Source organism: Myiozetetes cayanensis, unplaced genomic scaffold (genome assembly GCF_022539395.1).
Source record: "Myiozetetes cayanensis isolate MyiCay16 unplaced genomic scaffold, myiCay2020 scf5-8, whole genome shotgun sequence".
NCBI classification, from domain to species: Eukaryota; Metazoa; Chordata; class Aves; order Passeriformes; family Tyrannidae; genus Myiozetetes; species Myiozetetes cayanensis.
Window position 1 is genome coordinate 107024462 of NW_026087742.1, and position 21392 is coordinate 107045853.

At 35.1% G+C, this 21392-nt stretch overlaps 1 protein-coding gene across 10 annotated transcripts in view; it reads right to left on the bottom strand.

Moving 5' to 3' along the window:
• Positions 1–21392, bottom strand: part of DMD (dystrophin) — a 1047400-nt gene that overhangs the window by 667344 nt on the left and 358664 nt on the right. For all 10 annotated transcript variants that reach the window (XM_050333288.1, XM_050333286.1, XM_050333290.1 and 7 more), the window contains 4 exons: positions 19607–19708; positions 19403–19510; positions 12933–13112; positions 6870–7045 (listed from right to left, as the gene is read on the bottom strand). In XM_050333288.1, coding sequence (XP_050189245.1) covers positions 6870–7045; positions 12933–13112; positions 19403–19510; positions 19607–19708 — 566 coding nt within the window. The remainder of the gene's footprint in view (positions 1–6869; positions 7046–12932; positions 13113–19402; positions 19511–19606; positions 19709–21392) is intronic.

Genomic DNA, 21392 nt, shown 5'->3' on the forward strand with positions numbered 1-21392 from the left:
CTTTGATCCAAGAACCACATTACTGAATTATTTCATTTCCATATCTGGACTGAAATGCCCATCTCACCAGAGGTCTTTCTCAGCTTGTAGCTCTTCACTGCCTAGAACATATCAAAGAACAACTTTGCAGTATATGATGCCCATTGGCAGAATTACTCTGAGATAAATTAAGTCCCTGCTGCCTGTCTTCCTCCTCTGTATTTGTAGTTGATGAACCATTAGCTGATAAACAGACTTGTTCTTATCTCCTAATTCAACAGTTGATTAATCCTAACAAATATTTTTATCTTCTTACTTTTTTTAGTTCAGTTATAAGATAATTTTATTTCCTTTTGGAATGATACTCTGGAACTCCTTTTACATTTGTGATACTATTCAGTTTAGCCTCATTAACATTATAACCAGCACATTTCTGTAAGGCACACCAAGGCATGAAAGGAAAAACTAGATTGATCTCAAGTGTATATCTCCAACAGAAACTTCAATAGTACCATCTTATTAGAATCATAGAATCATAGAATTAACTGGGTTGGAAGAGACCTCTAAGATCATCAAGTCCAACCCTTGATCAAATTCCCCTATGATTACCAGATCATGGCACTCAGTGCCACATCCAGCCTCGTCTTAAAAACCTCCAGGGATGGAGAATACACCACCTCTCTGGGCAGCCCATTCCAATGCCTGATCACTCTCTCTGGAAAGAACTTCTTTCTAATATCCAACCTAAATCTCCCCTGTGACAGAGCTTGAGACCATGCCCTCTTGTCCTACTGCTGGTTGCCTGGGAGAAGAGACCGACCCCCACCTGGCTACAACCTCCTCTCAGGTAGTTGTAGAGAGTGATGAGGTCTCCCCTGAGCCTCCTCTTCTCCAGACTAAACAACCCCAGCTCCCTCAGCCTCTCCTCATAGGACTTGTGCTCAAGTCCCTTCACCAGGCTAGTTGTTCTTCTCTGGACCCGCTCCAGCACCTCAATGTCCTTCCTGAACTGAGGGGCCCAGAACTGAACACAATACTCAAGGTTTGGCCTCACCAGTGCTGACTACAGGGGAAGGATCACTTCCCTGCTCCTGCTGGCCACACTGTTCCTGATCCAGGTCAGGATGCCATTTGCCTTCTTGGCCACCTGGGCACACTGCTGGCTCATGTTCAGCCTCCTGTCGATCAGCATCCCCAGGTCCCTTTCCACCTGGCTGCTCTCCAGCCACTCTGTCCCCAGCCTGTAGCGCTGCAGGGGTTGTTGTGGCCAAAGTGCAGGACCGAGCACTTGGCCTTGTTGAACTTCATTCCATTGGAATCAGCCCGACTCTCCAGTCTATCCAGGTCCCAGTGCAGAGTCCTACTTCTTTAGCCAACTATCCATATTGCCATTGGGATACTGTACCTTCCCCAGCCTGAGTAGTAATTCCTAAACTGTAACATGGAACGCTTGCAGAAATTCTGGTAGATACGTGATATGTAAGCAAATCACTTCCAGTTGAGGCAAATGAAAATCTTGAGGTTGTTTTAGAGTGTGTTCATTAAAGCCCTTTGCCTGCAGCAAACAGCCAGTGGCTAAAGGTGATAAGTAATTTTAAATGCATGGCTTCCAGTGAGTGCCCACTGGTAACACTCCTATAATATAACAGATAATTTCAGATGCTAAAAGTGAAGAATATAAATTCTCAGTGTATTTATCACGATGTCATTTCTCACCTCACAAACAGGGTAAAAGGTTAAAACTAATGAGCATTAAGAGTTTATAAAGCGTCCATGTTTACAGACCTCAACATACCCATACTTCTTACACTAAAATGAAAATGTTTATGTCATAATAATTTTTCCTTTGATTCATTTTTCTACAAAAATCCAAACTTTTCTAAGAGATTAAAATATACTAAAATCTCAAATATAACAATTTGTAAAGAAATGAAGGCTCCTTTCTTTTCAAAAAATTGTTTTAAAATTTGTTAAATAAAAAAACCACTAGATGGAGCAACTATCTTGTTTTAAGATGCCTTTCTCTTCAAAGGGCATCAAGTCTCTTTCAAATCTTCAGATTAACATTATACTGATAATAAAGTTATAACAAATAGACTTTCCTTGGAAACACTAGGAAACATGTACAGAGTTATTTACTAAATGGCTAAGAAAAGTATCTTTGCATATTATTCAAGTACATTAATATTACAAATATGTTTAAATTAAATGTTAAGCATCTCTAACCTGTTTGCTGTTTAAAAACTTAACACAAACAATTTTCAGATTTTTCTACGATACACAACTAACTTGTTTTTCGCAGGATACATAAATATCATGAAAATTAATATCACCTTGTAACCCTTTCTCCTATTTACATGCTTTCTTTATTTTATAACTTCAGTGGTGTTACATTTATCTCTAGTCCTAATGCCTAATATGTACTTTCAAGATTTTAATATACAGCTCCAAGTACTTTATCTGTCTCAGTTTCAAATTGATTCTTTTGGGAAAAAGAGCTTTTCTTTGCTCAGTAAAAGAACTTAGCATGTGCCTGAATTACTATGACATTTTGAAGCATTACTTTTGAGGTAATTTTAGATTTTTTGGGGAGGGTAGAGATGGAATAACAAAATAATAATAATAAAAAAACTAATCTGCTTCTTATCTATATTCTCCACCACTTATGGTAAAAAGTTGCTTTAGGAGGCAAGAAAAATCAACAGCTGCTTTCCCATGCATTCATGCCACAGTGAATTGGAGCAATGGAAATGTGACATTCAGTCCTGTGTATTCTATTGGTCTACAAGTCAACTTGCTTCTCCTCAATTTCTTCAGCATAAATGGAGATTCTCATACTTCCAATCCTGCCAAAGTTCTTGCAAATATAAAAGTAAAAAGCACTCTAGAAAGTTTGATGCTTCAATCTTAACCATTCACTTTTTTCTCCTCAGCTTGGAAGCTAGAGACCATACTCTTATGTTAACTCAATATTCACAGAGTGACCAAACTACTCTTTCTTCCTTCTTGGAGAGGTTTCTAGTATTTTCAAAACATTTAGTTCACAGAGAAGAAAATTAGAGCACAAATCTTTCAAAACATGTGGCAATTTAGCCTGATGTATTTATTTCAGGCGTACTCTTTTAAAGCAACAATGCTGACAAAAGCTTGAGAACAGATGAAAGAAGCTGACACAACCTGGAAACATTATTGACCACCTCAGAAAAGCCCCACTGTGTCTTTCGCTCCCTGGCCTCAAAATACCAAGCAACACCATTCAGGTTGTTGCAATGTCACAGCAGAAAGTAGCCAACAAAATCTGTTTATTTACCTTCAGAAGCCTCTGAGAAGCCTTCGATAATTGCTAGGGGCTATTTTTGTCAAACAAAAGCTAAAGAGTACATAAACATCAACTATTAGTCATTAAGTGCTCAGGTAAAGTTTTGAATGGAGCCCCTGGTGGTCTAGTGGTTAAGGGCGCGGCGCTGTCACTGCCGAGACCGGGGTTCGATTCCCGGTCAGGGCCACTCCCGGGCAGGTGGGGCTCGTTAGCCCTTAAAGGCAACCCACCTACGTCCTAAGGACCTCGCTGCCACCGTCCAAGCTCGCTTGGCCCCGGCAGATGAACCTTAGGATTAAAGGGTGGGCTCAGTTCCGCGCACACTGTGTCTCACCTAAAAAATACAATGTGCAGGCTGGAAGGTATAAAGACCTTCCCCGGGTCTTATATTATTATTATATTTATTATTAAAGTTTTGAATGTAAACATATAGAAAGTATAGAACAATGTAGGAGAGATACGTTGAGAAACCCCATTCTCTTGTTTATTTAAAAAATCAAAAGGTGTGCAATACTAGGGGCTTTGTTTGCCCTTGGGTGAAGCTACAACTAAATACATACAAAAAACCCTGAAAGATCTTGTGACCAACAACGGACTACCAAAATAAATGACTGGCTGTTTGGGAATACAACTATGAGATTCTCCCAGCAAAAAAACCACATTGATCAACAAAGTGTCTAGTCACCAATGAGCACAGATATTTTAGTTGAGTACCCAAATTTTAAGGGGAGTTTTCTTCTCCCATTACTATGTTTATACTTAGTATCAATTTATTTTTCTTGTCTTTGAGAAAGACAACACCATACTGTAAAATCTATTCAGTTCCAAGACCACATTTTTATATATTAATTAAAAACAATAACAAGAATTGTTATTTTAAGCATAAACTTAAGTTAGACTTTCTGGAGAGAAAAGGTCCATAAGCTGTTGTTTTTTCCTTTTTGGTCTGTTCAGTCAGAAACGCCAAAAAGATTATCTAAATAAAGAAATCCTGCCTTCAGATAATATAACCATCATTCATCCTGCTGCACAGCTGTGGACATCTGTAACATTGTTTACTTTGCACATTACCATAATGTAGGTCTACTCACAGGTATAACAGTCACATTGAACTAGTTCTCATGTGCTGGTACAATTGCACTGTTAAATCTAGTAACTTCTGCACAAGAAACAGTAAAAGAGCATATTAAAATGTATTAAACAATTAAGTCCCTTCTTCATTCTACAATTCAGATTTCTTTTCTGCCAGATCAAAACAAAAATCTAACCTGTGCAGCAATGAAAATGACTCTGATTTTAAATATATGAAAGAAACCACAACTTACTCCATTATCTAAAGTCATCCTAGACAAAGACTGAGAACTAAAGATTTTTCCATCTTGGTTCTTACCCAAAAATTAAACGGAAGTTACATGGTAAAAAAACCCCACTCTTTAAATGTGGTAGCAGATCTGTCCATAATACATCTACAAGCAATCATAGTCTCAAATTTGATAATATGTCCTATTTCCTGTACAAGGATCAATCAAATTTATACATAGCATTGCTATTTGCAGTGCTTTAAACAGACAATGGCTAAAACACTTGAAGAATTTATAATTCTCAGTTTATATAAAAAAAGGGATTTCAGAACATAAAAATTTCCCACAATCCAGCTACTTTTTACCCTTTGGTAGTTTGCTTGCATGAAGATTATGAAGTCTGTAGTCTTCTGTATCATGCTTATTTTATTTTCAGTATTAAGGTAAATCAAAATAAAATTACCAAGAAGGAAAATATATGCTAACATTACATATATAGGAGGTGAGAAAGGAATTTCTACTGCAAGTTGGTTTCTGATTTCATAATAATGCATAACTACCTATAGCAAAAATTGTCTTACAGAATTGAAAAAATATAGACATAAAGAAATCATTCTACTTCACTTAGTTTTAACTAAGATAATGCTTTCCTTTAGAACAGTCGTCTATTTTACTTCCTTATCAAGTAAGGTCATTCCAAGAACATTTAGTTTGGAATAGGAAAAAGTGAAAAGTTTTGAATAACAATTATTGAAATACTTCAAAACTGCAGGAAAATTTTCATTCTTAACTTTTCAATTTCAAAATAAAGAGTATCACTATTTTAATGGTAGGGACTACCCTATAATAAAGGTTTACTCTTGCATAAAAGCCAACAGGGCCTTGATCCTGGTTCAGATCTTTGCACATTACCACTGAAACATTAAGAGGGGTGCTAATGCTTATAATTTCTGTTAAGTAACAGCAATGCCATCTAAGAATCCCTCAAAAACATTCAAGAATTGCAAGTCTGCTCAAAGTCATCACTGTGCATTATTTTGAGCGCTTGGCAATTTATTAGGAAAATACAACTCTCACTACCATTTAATGGTAACCTAGGATGTGGGAAAAACAGATTCCAAATCAGGACTTTGGAGATAGATTAAATTCATTCAAGGTTAGCCAATGAAGTTACTTATTTAGGATAAGCACTTTCCATAGTAGTACTTACCCAATTTAACACAGAGATGAATCACTCTTCTTACATCATATATACAGCCTTCTTAAACAATGAGGCTAAACTAGAAACCTTACTTTTAGAATGATCAAAGAGATAAATCCCATTGCAGATGCTTATGTATAAGCAAGTACCTATTTTTTAAATTATATAATCCTTCAATTGAAAAAAATCTCCTGTTCTTGGTATATTTCATTCTTCTTAATAAGTTAAATACTATTTTACAAGAAAATACCTTACCCTCGTAAACACATTGAACTAAACGATATTTTCTATGGAAATGAGATACTGAATGAAGCTTCAGGTCACTTTCAGTCCTTGAATCTGTTACCTTGGAATTCATGTTTATTTGGATACCAAAAAATATTTCCAAAACAAATATTACAATGAACTTTTGAAGTCTAGTTTCTTAGCACCTAATTTAAAAATTTACTGTTTGAGCCAATTCTACTTAAACACATTAAAATTTTTTCTCATGGTTTCAACTAACGTTTAACATCAGTCTAAAATCCCTTGTCACTTGTACTTGAGTTACACAGGAAAAAATAATGGTAATGCACATTTCACCAAATAGTAACTACCTCTGCAGAACTGTTATTTCTGCTGCTGACCCACAAGCACAAAAAAATACATGAACTTTAGAAACCAGACAATATCTGCACTATTAGTATTCTAGCCATACTTCTTAAAGAATGTAAAAAGCTGAGAATTAATGGAATGCCTCTTGCCCATGAAGTTGCAAGGCTATAGTCAAGCAGGACCCCCATGATGCCATACATAAGGACTTCAACTGACTATAATTACTATGCAATGGTATTGATGTAATTATTAACATTCTGTACTGCTAAATAGTTGGAATAGAAGCACAATATAATCCATAACTCATACTGAGCAAAGAATGATAATAATCACTTGGTACCTTAATAGAGAGAACAGAAATACAATTTTAAGTTAAAAAAAAGTATACAGCAAACTATTGCAGTCAAATGACTGTATTTGCATTTTCATCCAGACTCTATCAGTATTCTCTCTCTGTCTCCTTGATGATTCTCACCTCTTCCTAATTTCTGAATCCACAAGGAGTTGCCTTTTTTTGTGGGGTGGAGGTGGTGGGAGTTCCTCTTTAGCATGCTTAACCAGGATTTGTTCTCTTGTGGTCACCATAGTTACAGTTTCCATTACAGTTGTCTGTGTTACTGATGTCTGAGTGGTAGTGACAGCCTGCGAAATCTGTGAAAAGTATAAAAACAGAGGTCACACATTGCTGGAAAGCCTTCAGTAAAGATTGTTTGGAGTAGCAATAGAAAATAACGAGAAGCTGCTCCAGTCTGATCATAGGCTGACCTTCAGAGAAAAACAACATTATACGCAACCCAAAGCAGATTGTTTTATCCGACTCATGCTCTGTGAATAAGATATCTGCAGAAGTCAATATCAGGAAGGATTATAATGAAAGTAAGGCTCCCTGTAATCCACGCTGAATGAAGAGAAGAAATGAATGGTCAGTTTTGTGGTGGAATTGAATGATAGCAAATATATAAAATGTTACTATTGCTAAATGTTATTCTGCCCCCATTCTGAAAATTTGCTCCTTGAGAAGTGATAAAGGCATGATAATGGTACTAAATTACCAATTATTATTCTTACCATTTATAAAAATTTTTAAATAGAATGTAATTCATCATAACCTACTTGCATAAAAGGGCAGTTAACTTTCTGTCAGGAAATCTTAAATTAGAAAACATGCACTAGAAAGCAAATTAATTTTCAGCAGTTTTATTCCATAATTAAAAAACAATTTTAAGGAGTCATACCAGATTCTAATACATTTAATATGTAACTTTGTAAACACTACCAAACTAATGCATTTAACTTTGCCTAGTAATATGAAAAAAACCTCTTTATATAGCTCAGCTGCATAGAAAAAAAAATATATTTTTTCCTCATATTTGTTTGAAAGATACTGGTTGTACATGTACTGCCCTTTTATACATCTTTCCATATAACACCAAACTAGAAACTTCAGACTTAAACGTAGACAGCTGTTATCAAATTCCTTAACTCATGAGAAATAGGTCGCTTCTTTTTCTAGTTCTGTCAGATGATGGCTCATTTGTCAAAATGCTCTAGTTACAGCTCCAATGACCACCTCACAGTTTAAGGGCAGTGAAATGGAAAATAAAAGGAAGAAGTTTAGCATAAAGGGTTGTACACCCAAAAAAACCCGATTCTTTGCTTACTGCCAGTACGCAAGAATTAAACTTCCCAATTCAACAACAGAAATGCCAGCATCTAAAATTCCATGAAACTATAAACACATACATAAATTATCTATTAGTTCTTGCATCAGAAACTCAGTAAGAAAATTGAGTCACCTTAGTTATCGAGACAGTAGCGTTTCTATAAAAAATGGAGAGGAGGCATACTAGGTAAATAGCTCATAACAATGTTTTCTTTCATTGAAAAAAAAAAAAGGGAATACTGTTAGCAAGCAGCCTCTTCAGAGCAGGCAACATCAGTAAAGCTAAAAAAAAACTGGAAAAAAACCCCAAGTTCCTGCCAACTTTGTTGAATCCTTCACATGGTCTTCTACACAAAAGTCTTGCTGATCTTTCTCCAGTCTCCCAGTGGAAATGACGAGTAGGGAAGTCCACTACCATTGAAATGTTGGTGCTATTTCTTACTTAGAGCAGTTAGCTCAATGCTATGTTTCCATCTCTAGGAATTACCAGCTGTCTAGGTTTTAGAGTAGAATCTGGACTACTCAGAAGACTACAAAATTGAGATTCAGAGGAGATTTTTTTTTTTTTAATCTCTGGATTGATTATGTTAATTGAAGCAAGCTGCTTGTGACCTGCAGGGATTTAGCTAATGTATGAACTACCGAATTCTTTGGATGAGAAAAACACCCAGTTGACTTTTTAATCACTACGATATTATGTATTAGTGCCCATATTTTAGTTCCCTTAAACAAGATTTATTGATTTTAATTTTTTTCCTACAGAAATCACAACAAACGTTTTGGGTACAGTCTCTCTTTCCTCTTCTCATAAAACTCATATTACACTCAGTTTTATCCCAAAAATCAATGATGAGCTGATGTTTCTGACACCCAAGGTCATATCCTGCCATGTTTTCATTTGCCAGTCAATACCAGGGCAGAGTTTCCAGTGAAGAAGGTGTAACACAGAATAAACCACAGCTAGGGTACTGCAGGAATCATCTGCAGCATACTACCAATTACACAGGAGTAGCAGTTCCAGCTGGAGATTGGGAAGTGTGCTTCCAGAGCTGGCAGTGCAATTACCATATGCTCAGAGCAGTCAAGTCACGATGCTGTGGGGGGTAATGATTTACATGTCAAAACAGTAAAGAAGTATTTTTCACGCTTAATCAACAGGAGTGGAGGTTAAACACTATGTACTTCAAAAGGAGAATGGAGATGTGAATTTGATGTTCATAATCATTCTAATTAGAGACAGGGTAAGACTAAAATGTTCACTGCAATCTTACTCTGCAAGATGAAGCTGGTTCACATTTAAACAGTGGACGCACTTTGGTGAGTAAAGGACAACTCTTAAAAATATGAGGAATAACAAAAAAAGAAGTAACTTTCATTGGCTTCCCTGGGGAAAAAAAGAAACCTAAGAACTGAAACAGCTCCTTAATCACTGAAGTGGTGCATTTCATGTATTATTCAAAGATGGTCCAAATAATGACAGTATAGTTTCCTCATCCCTCTCAGTCCCTGACAAGCAAATATGATTCTGAGAAGGGGCAATACAGAGTAGGGCTTTAACACACTAGAAAATCATATGGAAAGTGCTAAGGTGACTCACAAGGCTGCACATTAAAAGGTTCTCAAAATACAATGCTTGCCTGCAGTTTCACATCAGCAAGCCCATCTTAGGAACATGTTAAAACTCATCTCTTTCAGAGTAGACAAATTTAAATCTTCTTTTTCATCCTCTACAGGCAAACATATGTACAATGTGTGTATAGCACTTCAGTAGTTTTATGTCATTTTATTTCTCATTTATACAGCAGCCTATCTTTAATGCCATCATTTATTACTGCCTTTGGAAGTGCCCTCTGTGCTGATAAACTCATAATTTTCCTTTACACTCACTTTTGGAGCTGTCATCTGTTCTTTTATGAAATTTATCTATGTGAGTGGGGAAGTTCAGATGAGGAATGGTGTTTTCTTTAGTTTGGAAAGATTTTCAGTACAATTTAGTGAAGCATAATCAACTCAGCAATGCTGGGTTTAGAGTTTCTAGAAGCTATACATCTAGTCCAAGAGAGCTGTCCTTGTCCTTGATTCCACTGTGTGGTCAATGAAGGAAAGCTGACATTTTCATGATGAGGACAAATTGCTTTTTAGAGGTATTTGTGTCTCTTTCACACCCTTGCCATCCACTCTTGTAGCAGAAGCTTCAGATATGAGTTCTGATTACTTAAATTCTGAATGCTTAAATTCAACAGCAATTAATTCAGCTAAATGTGGGAGGACTCACATTCTACTTTCTGTGCTTTTCCTTTGGGATGTATAACTATTACCTTATGTCTATTTGGAGAATCAGCTTTGAACTGAGCCTGAGGTTGTCTCTTCCACTTAATTTCTTATTTTGTTCACAAGTTAATCATTTAATGACACTTCAGTAAGAGAAAGAGGTAAAATAACTAAGGACAAAAACATAATTATGAAGGTACTATGAGAATTATTAATCATAGAATCATTTAAGTTGGAAAAGACCTTTGAGATTGTTGAGTTCAAGTATTGACCTAGCTCTGCCAAGTACACCGTGAAACCACATAAAGTTTATTTTGAAGTCAGTATCTAACCTTGATGAATAAAATGTGCATTTTCTGATAGATCTTAGTGAAACATATTTTATTTGTCAATCTCTTCCAGGTCTCTTCCTCTCCAGTTCAAGACTAGAGAGCATAATGAGATCTTGTAAAGGCAATTTTTTTCTTGCAGCCTAAACTGCAAGAAGATGAGCTCTGTAATGAATAAATGTATAAACCCACAAACATTATCTGCCCTGCCTAAGTAGAAACACATGGCAACACGTGGCAACAATTACACCAACTGAAAATACAGCTAAATTGTTCAACAGTGTCTTGTGCAACAGTCAGTTTGCACTGATTGTACAATACCTCTAGAACACAAAGCAATATGTCCTCAACAGTAGACCAGTTCTGTCCCAAGAAAAGCAGCCTGGAGGAAAAGATTACCAACTGAAGTATTCTGCTATGATAACAGTTACACTGTTTTGGGAATCCAAGGGATCTCCCAGCTATGATGATGCATGATGTATATAGCCTCAGGACTGCTCACTTCACAAAGAGGTTTTTTTTCCTGTAACCTAAGTTCCATTTTCAAAACCAGTATCTCCTTTTAGGAGTGATCACCAACCTAAACAACTCTTGAACACTTTGGAGTGACCTATTAACTTTTTCAAATCACGTGACTCTAGCTATCCCAAATCCAAAAATGCATCTCTGGATTTTCCTCTGCACTGAAACCGCAGGTTTGCTACAGTTGTACGTTTCCTACAACAAATATACAATAATTAGACAAAATTTTCAACTCATAAATGCTGTGTAGCACAAACTTCTATTACTAAGTGAAATTGTGTCCTTCCCCCTGTTTTCCTCCTTTCCATTTTCCTAAACTGATTCTTCCAACTTCAACTGATTTTTCCCAACTACCACAGAGTGAACTATCACTCTCTACAACTCCCCGAAAGGAGGTTGTAGCCAGGTGGGGGTTGGTCTCTTTTCCCAGGCAGCCATCAGTAAGACAAGAGAGAATGGTCTCAAGCTCTGCCAGGCGAGGTTGAGGTTGGATATTAAGAAGAAATTCTTTACAGAGAGGGTGATCAGGCATTGGAATGGGCTGCCCAGGGAGGTGGTGGATTCTCTGTCCCTGGAGATGTTTAAGAAGAGACTGGATGTGGCACTGAGTGCCATAGTTTAGTAACTGTGGTGGTGTTGGATCAAGGGTTGTACTTGATGATCTCAGAGGTCCTTTCCAACCCATCTGATTCTAGGATTCTATGATCAGAGTATGAGTTGAAAGTAAGGTTATTGAGAGGTATTCAGATCACTACAGGAAGTATAGCAGTTTTTATTTAATTAACAAGATTTAAGTTGGTAGAATTATTAATATACAGCAACAAAAAGGGGTAGCATTGTCAAGGGAATTGAACTAAACTGTCCAGAACTTTGAGACATCCTCTATGGACAGGATAGAGGTGTATGGCTGCAACATTCTGCTCTGTGTTATCATTAAAAAGTCTTAATGCCCATTTCCATTTCACCAGTCATACAATGATAGCACAGAAATAACTCAATATTAGTGAGACAATGGAATGGGAAAAGCGAGCTGATTTAGGTTTAAATTCAATAAGAAAAAGATGCTGACAGAAGGCTAGGCAAAATAATTGGATTTGGGTTTGGTGCTACACCAGAGCGCTGAATTTATCTGGTTTAAAACCTCAATTTCTTTCTTTACTACATTAAAATTAACATAAAGTGGTCAAAATAACAGTACATTATATTTTTTTCATTGGCACTTTATTACAGGTATGGATTGATTTCTTTATTTTTCTAAGAGCTTCTCTTTTTTGTGGCCTCTCTTTTTAATCTGTAAATCAGCATAACATATGCAGAAGTAAAACAGCAATCGATTATAAACTTTTACTGTTGAAAAAAAGAAAAATTTTCACTTTAACTAGCAGACAGTTCTTACAGTAATTTCAGACTAAGTGCTATTCCACAGAGACAACCATTAAAAAAGTGTATTATTATAGGTTAAAAATAAATTAACTGGAAAGAGTGTTTTCATTACAGATTGTATCATTCCTGAAAACATAGTTAACAACCCAAGAAAGTAATCAACATTATAAAGACAGATTAAAAACTAAAGAGATAAATAAAATTCTGGAAAGTTATATTGCACTTAAATTATACTGTCCTAAAAATAAAATACATCTTAAGCAATCATGCAGGGAAAAAAAATTAAAACAAGATGACAAACAGCACTAAAACTACTTCAAGCATTTGACTGTCAAAGGATAAAACTGATAAAACTATGGTTTTCACAAACCTGTTTAGAATTGCTCTCCACCTTCTGCACAAGGCTATCCCAGCGCTGGGCAAAATTTTCAAGACGACTTTCCAGCTTTTGAGCCACTGCTTTATTTTTCACAGCTACAAGGAGATCTTGGCTGAGAAACTTCAGCTTACTCATCATTTGCCTTTTCATTTCTAGATCTCCTTTTAGGATCTGTTAAACAAAGTAACAGAAGGAAGAACGGTAAATCATACACCAAAAAAAATCCACAAAAACTAAATCCAACAAGCTTAGAAAAAGAAATCCTAAAGAGAGCATCATAAAGAATAGAAAATGGCTAAGGGCTCCTATACTTCCATGCTGCTATTACTGTAAAAACTGCTGGCAGAGCTGATGTAGTGGAGTGGACACAGTGCACTTCAAAAAGCAATATAACATAGCAGGTGGAGCAACTCCGGACATCACAGCATGCCTCAGGTGGTCACATAAATCAAAAAGCGAACAGTTGTGTGACACTAGTAACCTTAAAACTGCATCAATGTTAACAACTATATCAACATGTCAAACAATGTGTCTTTAAAGTTTCGACATACTTTGTTATATATTGCATATTAAAACTCCCTGTGGGGAAAAAAAAAAGAAACCACATTTCCTAGAAAAATAATATTTGACCCCAAACCAGGATTAAAAAAAACCCCAAAGCTCAAAGCTCAAGCTGCCTCACAGCTTGAACCCATGGATGCTAAACAGTCTTCCCACCTCTATTATAGTAAACTGCCAAGGGATCTTGGAATTCCCGAGATCTATACACGGAAACCTGTCTGTGAAGTAGGATATTCACAGATCCAAGAATCATCCATAGCTCCAGTTCTTAGCTGGGTTTAGTTTTCCAAGCCTCAACTGGTTTACTCCATTGATTTCCATTCCTTAAGTATTCATTCTCTACACCCTGATCTGTGCTAACCATGGCCAAATTTTGATCTCTCTGTGCAGCTGCGGATTGCTTTCTAATCCCCAAGGCATGAAAGGGAGAATTAAACAAGTGGTTAAACAACAGAATTTAGTCTACATATCATTTCGTATAGAAATATAATCCAAAACTGTAATCAAAAATACAGCTCAGTAAAAGAAAAATTTGTAGTCTTTGTAATTAGTACTGTTTCTAATCAGATGCGGTATGAAGCATCATAATTACTAATGTTAGTTACAGCTAATACCAAAATTAAAACTGGTACATCCCTAAGAAACAGAAGCTAACTTTATATTCAAGAATCAGTTTGTATAGTGGGAGATGTAACAGATGCAGGAAAGTAGATGAAAAACAGCTTATCATCTTAAATTTCAAGCATTGCTATATATGCAAAATATACCTTCTTCTTTGCCTACAATGTCAGAAAAAGCTCATGTGGAAGCCACAACATGCACTGACTAAAATAATAAAAGAAATGGTACCCTGTGAAACATTAGTTAATTCTCAACAGAACTTTTATTTCCAACCCCTCCAGCTCACAAAAGCTGCAACCTGTGAGTTCAGCATCAGTCCAAGATACAAGAAGCACAAGTAGAAAGTGAAACACTAGAAAGAGAAGGACGCTAAAACTTTCCATGTCAAAGATACTGCTCACTATGGTCTAATATGCTTTTGTGATAGATACAGTCAACCTCTAAAACTATACTGGGGGATTCTGTTTTCACATTTCTTTAATGAAAACCTGTCAATGGGCCATAATAACCAAAAATATGCTCTATTTTTTTTCCCCAATACAAGAATAGACTAAAAATCCCAATGCTCAAGACCTAAAATACTAATACCAGCCACAAAATATATAATTTATCAATCTGTAAGTCAATCAATGGGAGTTTCTTTTATGAAATTATTATCAAATATATCAGCCAGAACTTCTGTCAAGTCCATACTGTAAACCCTGACATTTGAACATTATAAAGTGATTTCCTTATTTGTTGTTAAAGTACTTTTACTATTTTATTGATTTTAACATTTTAATTATTACTGTTCTTCTTTTCCTAAACATCATCAAAAACTTTCTTTGTTCATTGTAATAATATAGCCAGCAAGGTCCACTGTAATTTTTCAGGTACTAAGAGATTTATTCCAGTAAAAAAACAGTGTAATATCTAATTTATTTTCTATAATAAGTAAAAAGAGAATTGCATTAGGTGAAGCAGAAGATTTAACTCTATATAATGGAAATTTATTAAAAATAGTTAGAGATATATCTTGCATACTTTTGCAGTAACTCTCAATATTTTTTATAAAAAAACCACAAACAAACAAACAAACAAAACCACACAAAAACAAACAAACAAAAACCCAACCAAAAACCAAACTAAAACAAAAACTCTTACAGATTACAAAATGTAGGCACAGGACATGAAAACACTCTATCAAGCCTGTGTCATACTGTCATACGTGACAGTAAAATTTCACCTCAGTTCTACATTTTCAATTTATCAAATCTTCCAGCTTAGTCCATGCCCTGTTTCACCATTTGCCTTGTGTAAGAATTCAAAGACAATTATAATGCCAGCAAACAAATGGTGGGTGGAAAACTAAGAGTTGTTTTAAGGAAATATTTTTAGAACTAGAGTAGCTACCCACCAACATCAGGGAAAAAAAAAAAAAAAAGGACAAAAGTCAATATATGCACAAGGTAGTAAAGACTCAACAGTTTTTTTGACCTTTAGACTAAGAAGATCCCAGAAGGGAGTTAATGACAAAGAAGATAAATTTTCACGTACAAATACTGAATAAATCCTTTGAAACAAACCACTGGAGATTAGTAAAACAAAAAATTTTCTTGGGAAAACCAATTTTATCCGAATAAAAATTCTTACAGATATTACATATCCAGTGTATAAATTAAGAAGAAATTTAACTGACTTGATATCAATTTTATCCCAATACTAGATCTGGGTGAATTACTACACTGCTCAAAATATATTTATTCTAGTAACAATGAAAATATAACTACTAATGCTGAGGGAAAAAATGGGGGACAACATCTGTACCAGGTTTACATGGCAAGATTTTGGCAGCAGGGGAGCTGCAAAGTTGGGTTTTTTGAGACGACACCAGGAGCCGCCTTCATGATGGATAAAACCAATTTCAGATGGCTCCAAAACAGACCCACCACTGCCCAAAGCTGAGCCCATCAGTAACTCTGACAGTGTCTCTGTGGTAAAATCATTAAGAAAGGGTAAAAATGCTGTGCAGCAGCTGTAGGAGAGAGGAGTGAGAAAAACTGTGAAACATCCCTGCAGACACTGAGGCCAGAGAAGGAGGAGGTGCTCCAGGCACTGGAGCAGAGATTTGCCAGCAGCCCACGGTGCAGACCACCATGAGGCAGCTGTGCCCCTGCACCCCACGGAGCTCCGTGGCAGAACCCACTGCAGCCTGGGGAGGACCCCACGCCGGAGCAGGGGGATGTGCTCTGGAAGAAGCTGCGACTCTGTGGAGAGCCCACACTGGAGCCTGCTGTTCAACAGACCTATTTCAGTTCAGTCACTTTAAAACGCTTAGGGCCTTGTAGGAGGGTTGTAGAATTTCAAATCAACAGTCGTAATGCTAAATAGTTTAATAAAATAACTTGAGAAATTTCCTTCAGGTTTAAGAGATTGCCTAAAGAAAAAGACCTTAATCTTGTCAAGTTCTACATATAAGAGGGGCAGGAAAAATAGACTGGAAGCTCTTATGCCATACCATAATATCAAACTCAAAATTCTTAAGGTCTAACAGGAAAAACTAATGTTGTAATTTCTTATTTCATATCACTAAAAATATAAACACATTCATATTATTGAAAGAATATATTTTCATTGCCTCACAGACTAACTTTAATAGTTCATGAAAAAGCTGGCCTAGTTATAACATTGGTTCTTAATGACAATTTCTTCTTCTCTACATTCAAACACATGTCTACGCCCAAAATAAACAACAACCAAAAGACAGGCCTGATGTGCATGTCAGGGTCAGGATAGCAGGATCCCATTTTTCCCTATTTCTAAAAGCCAGTCCAAGAGCAGAAGAATATATTCTGTGAAAAAAAAAATTTCACGTGCGCCATGCACAAATTCCCTGTGATTCAGATAAGACCAAAATAGCAAATTTTCAAACATAAAACTCCTGACAATTTGGCATTGTGTGAATGTAAAAATACATATTCACTGGAACTTGGAGATGGGTGCTACTAGATCTAAAAGCAGAGGAATTCTAAAGTAAACGTTTTTCTGCTACAAATCAAAGACACAGGAGAGGCACTGTTCCTCCAGCATACCACCAACATTCAAATAACTAAACTATTGCATTATGAATCAACTGTTTGTAAAAAAAATTAAGGTCACATATGTGTAAAAAAGATGAAGTTGCTATTAATAAACCCACCCTTTCTGTTAAGGATGACGTGATTCTTGTTGAGGTTCAGGGCAATGTGGAAATAACTTTATTTACTCTATTTTCATTCAGTTTCATGGAAGACCACAATGATTTCATGACAATAATGTTTAACAATTTAAGCTGGTACAATATTTTAACTTCATAAGAGTCTGTATTTATTTAATTAATCAAATTTTTGAAAATACTACTCAAGTGTTTCCCTCTTCTCATTGTGTTTTAAAGCAATTCTGAAAGGTATCCAAAGTTGTTCTATCCTTGACTCTTGCAAACCATTAATAGTCTGCTACTTCACAATTTGTGATAAACATTTCCACCCTCAGTACCTATTTCCTCTAGCAACCTTCTGAAATCCAAAAGTACTAATTTACTGAATAAATTTGAATTTCATATAATATATTTTTCTTCATGAGGCTGCTCTAAAGCATCCTCAGTTTCCTCTAATTTGTTATGCATTAATAAAACCTGGCTTGAGGTCAACTTCAAGACTCCTTACATGTTAGACTCCTAGAATTTCCAACAAGTATATATTCCGAGGCAACAACTGATTACATGAAGTTTCCTTCCTTTAGAAAGTTTACTTAATCCTAAGTAATCTTTATTCAAAATCCAAGTTTGTACTTCTAAATGCATATTTTCATTAATCCTTAAGGAGGAAAAGAAGCCTACATATAGTAGCATAGTAATTACAGTGTTTTAAGATTACACTAAAAATCAACCTTTTGGGTCTTGACTTTTGGAAAAAAAATCAAAAACTAATAAATATTTAGTCATTCTACAGAGCAAAAGGATATTTACTGTGAATTCTGGACCAGACAGCATATAGTTAGAAATTAAATAGTCAATCCATAAGATTATTTTATTAAAAATTTATGCATTTGTATATGAGAGGATAAAATAGAGTAAATTTTAAAAACATCACTTAAACTTCAGAAACATCATGGTATTTTTATTGACCCAAAGCCTGAGTGTTTCTACTTTTAATACAGAATGATAAGAAAGATGTAAATCCTAAATTATTTTTTGCAAATCTACGTTTGAGCCTTATATATACATAACCAATATATGTATAGTCAATAATAATTAATAAAGAATACACAATTAATTATTAATAAGTATATTAACATAATTTTTATTCACAAACAATTAATAATAGGTCATTAATAATAGATGGAGAATTCTTCATTCCTTAAAAATTCTAGTAAGCTGAAAAAACAAGTCTTAAAATAATGACTAGGAGAATCTCCTCCCCCATTTGAAAAAACCCCACAATAATATCTCTGTTTAAACAGAATTTTACCAATTATGTTCCTTTTTAATAATTTGCCTATTTTAACCAAAGCTTTTACATAACTGTTTCCTTTCCTCTAAGTGCACAGATATTCATCATTACATACAAAAAAAGCACATACCATATAATTTTCTTTACAAATATCTTACTGCTATGAAACCATTGGCAAGTCTATGCTGTGACAAGTTTTTCACCTCTGCAGGCACACCATCTTTCTAGGCCAGTCAGACTTATATTCCCTCCATAAAGACAATGCATGGCAGAGTATCTCCTGAAGAGTGACGTAGAAGGCACGTTGAAAAGGGTGCTTTTTGTGCATGTAACTAGATTTCTGATGTTCAGATCTAGTTGTAAAGTAATACTAATTTCAACATCTCACAACTTTAAGCCTTTAGGTTTTTCAAGTGCAAGGGATGTTTAACAGGGTTTGCTTTATGTCTCATGCATATGTCTTTGCACATATGCACATAAACTCTGTCTCACACATAACATATACACCGACAGTATCAACATAGAAACTTTCAGTATAAAAATATGCATACTTTTAAGACACTCAGATTCTATTTTAGTTCATAAGCTTTTGACTTCAGAGGCAATCAAGAAAAACATCTGTATCTATTGGTTCCTTTGTTAGTAAGGCTATGGACCAAACTATTTCATCCACAAGAGTCGATGTCCACTCCCAAAGTGTGAAACAGCTGTTCTGTTAGACCATATGGTCTGAGAATGGGATAAAGCCACATGCATTCAGAGTCACATTAAAAAAGTTGAATATAAAATAGAAGAATGAGAAATACATACAGCTAATTTGCTTAGATTGGTCAGCATTTCATTTTGATCTTCAAAGCCAGTTGTACGAATTTTGGTCACAGCATCCTCTTTCTCAGTAAGCCACGCATCAAAAAGGCACTGAAATCAAATTGGAGAGAAAAAGCTTCATTCAGGCCTTTCCTAGTGCAATATTTCAAAGAACATTCCAATTTGTAACTGCGAAAAACTACTTACCTGCTCTTCTGCAAAATGCTGCCATTTACGAAGAATATCTTGCAGAAGGACCCATCGGTCTTCCGTCCATCTGCAGATTGCTGCCCATCGTTTTCCAAAGTGCTAGAAAGAAACACAAAAGAAAGGTTTGCACTGGTTTACTTTTTTTCCCCCTAAGCAAGGCAAGAGCTTCATTTTTTTTTATGAAAACACTTTCCTAATTCACTTTCTTCAGTCTTATGCCCTTCAAATATGTTGCATATCAAACTGAAATGGATGTTCACACTATTTAAAAAAAACCCGAAGTGGAGAGAATAGGAAAACAATAGATCCCAAACCAGAGGATTTTCACACTAATCCACAGACACAGCTTTCTATTAAGTCTCTGGTACTATACTTTCAAAAAACTCCTCAGTTTCAAAACTTTATGATGCCAATGGCTTGAAACAGGATTATGATGATTCAAAGATGTGGTTAAAGAAAAAAGTATTTGGTTTTTAAGTTGCACTCGTCAGTACAGTTGAACAAAGTTCCTATGTCTTTTAAAATATTGCAGTGGAAAATCCCCCAACTCATAGGCTAACACACCAGCACACCATCACACAGGTTTCCCAGGTATTTGTACCATATGCTATTTATTACATTATTACTTTCTTTTAAATACTCTACTAGTCTTTATTAAATAATGCTTAAGTTGGAGGAGATATGATACTGCTATGATAGAGCAACACAATATAAAACAATTATTGCAATGATTTACAATGACTTAATTTCCCCTGAACATAATATGCAAATTATTCATCTGTTCCCCCAAAATAAACAAACAAAAAGCAACAAAAAAACCCCTTATAAAATCTGAAAGATATTCTATACTACTGCATACTTACTTTTTATCTACTTCAAAAGCACATCCAGACGAAAGGATAATATTTTCTTCCTTTTTTTATATTTATGTATTCATTTTATGATTATTATGGGTCCCTTATAAATTGAAATATTATATGATTCTATACTTTTCATGTTTACATATTTTACATAGAGATTATAATTTAATTTTGGCAGAAATGCAGCATCGAAGTGGTGGATTTTTAAAACAAAGAGATTGAAATAAGTACTGTATTTTCTACAAGGAAAGAAAAAAATTTTTTTTCACTTTCTAGTAAATGAAAGGTAAAATTTCAGAATGCCAATTGAATTTGCTTTAAAATTTTATGTCAAAGTAAAAAGTCAGCAGATACAACATTTTTCACTGAGTGGACACTAAAACCATAAAAAATATTTCAGACTAAATAGTCAGCTGCCATGCCATTGAGTAATATCATATTAGATCTTGTCCCAATTTAGAAAAATGAAAACTATCTCCAATCAACTAGCAAAATAATGCTAACTTAAAAAAATGTAAATTCTTAAACAAATTAAATATGTTTCACATTAATAGAAAAGCCTTCCTTTTCAGTCAGTTACTGCATCAATACGAAGTAGATTTTGAGCAAGTTGTTTTGCCTTTTCTAGTCTTAATATGGGGACCACAGTTTTGGTATATTTTTGAAATACTGTAATGGATAAATCATTTTTTTTCCTAATTGTATCTAGACAAAACCAAGCTATTTTGCAAATCTAAGATTGTGATTTCTTTTCACATTAAAATCAAATAATTTTAATGTTAGTGTTTACTTTCTATTAAACATAATGTGATCAAAGATCACTAATTCAAAAAAACACAAAAAAGTTCAGGTTTTGAATGTGAATATTTCAAAAAGTTAATTTCAATACTAACAGAAACAAATACTTGCTCAGGAAATTTAAG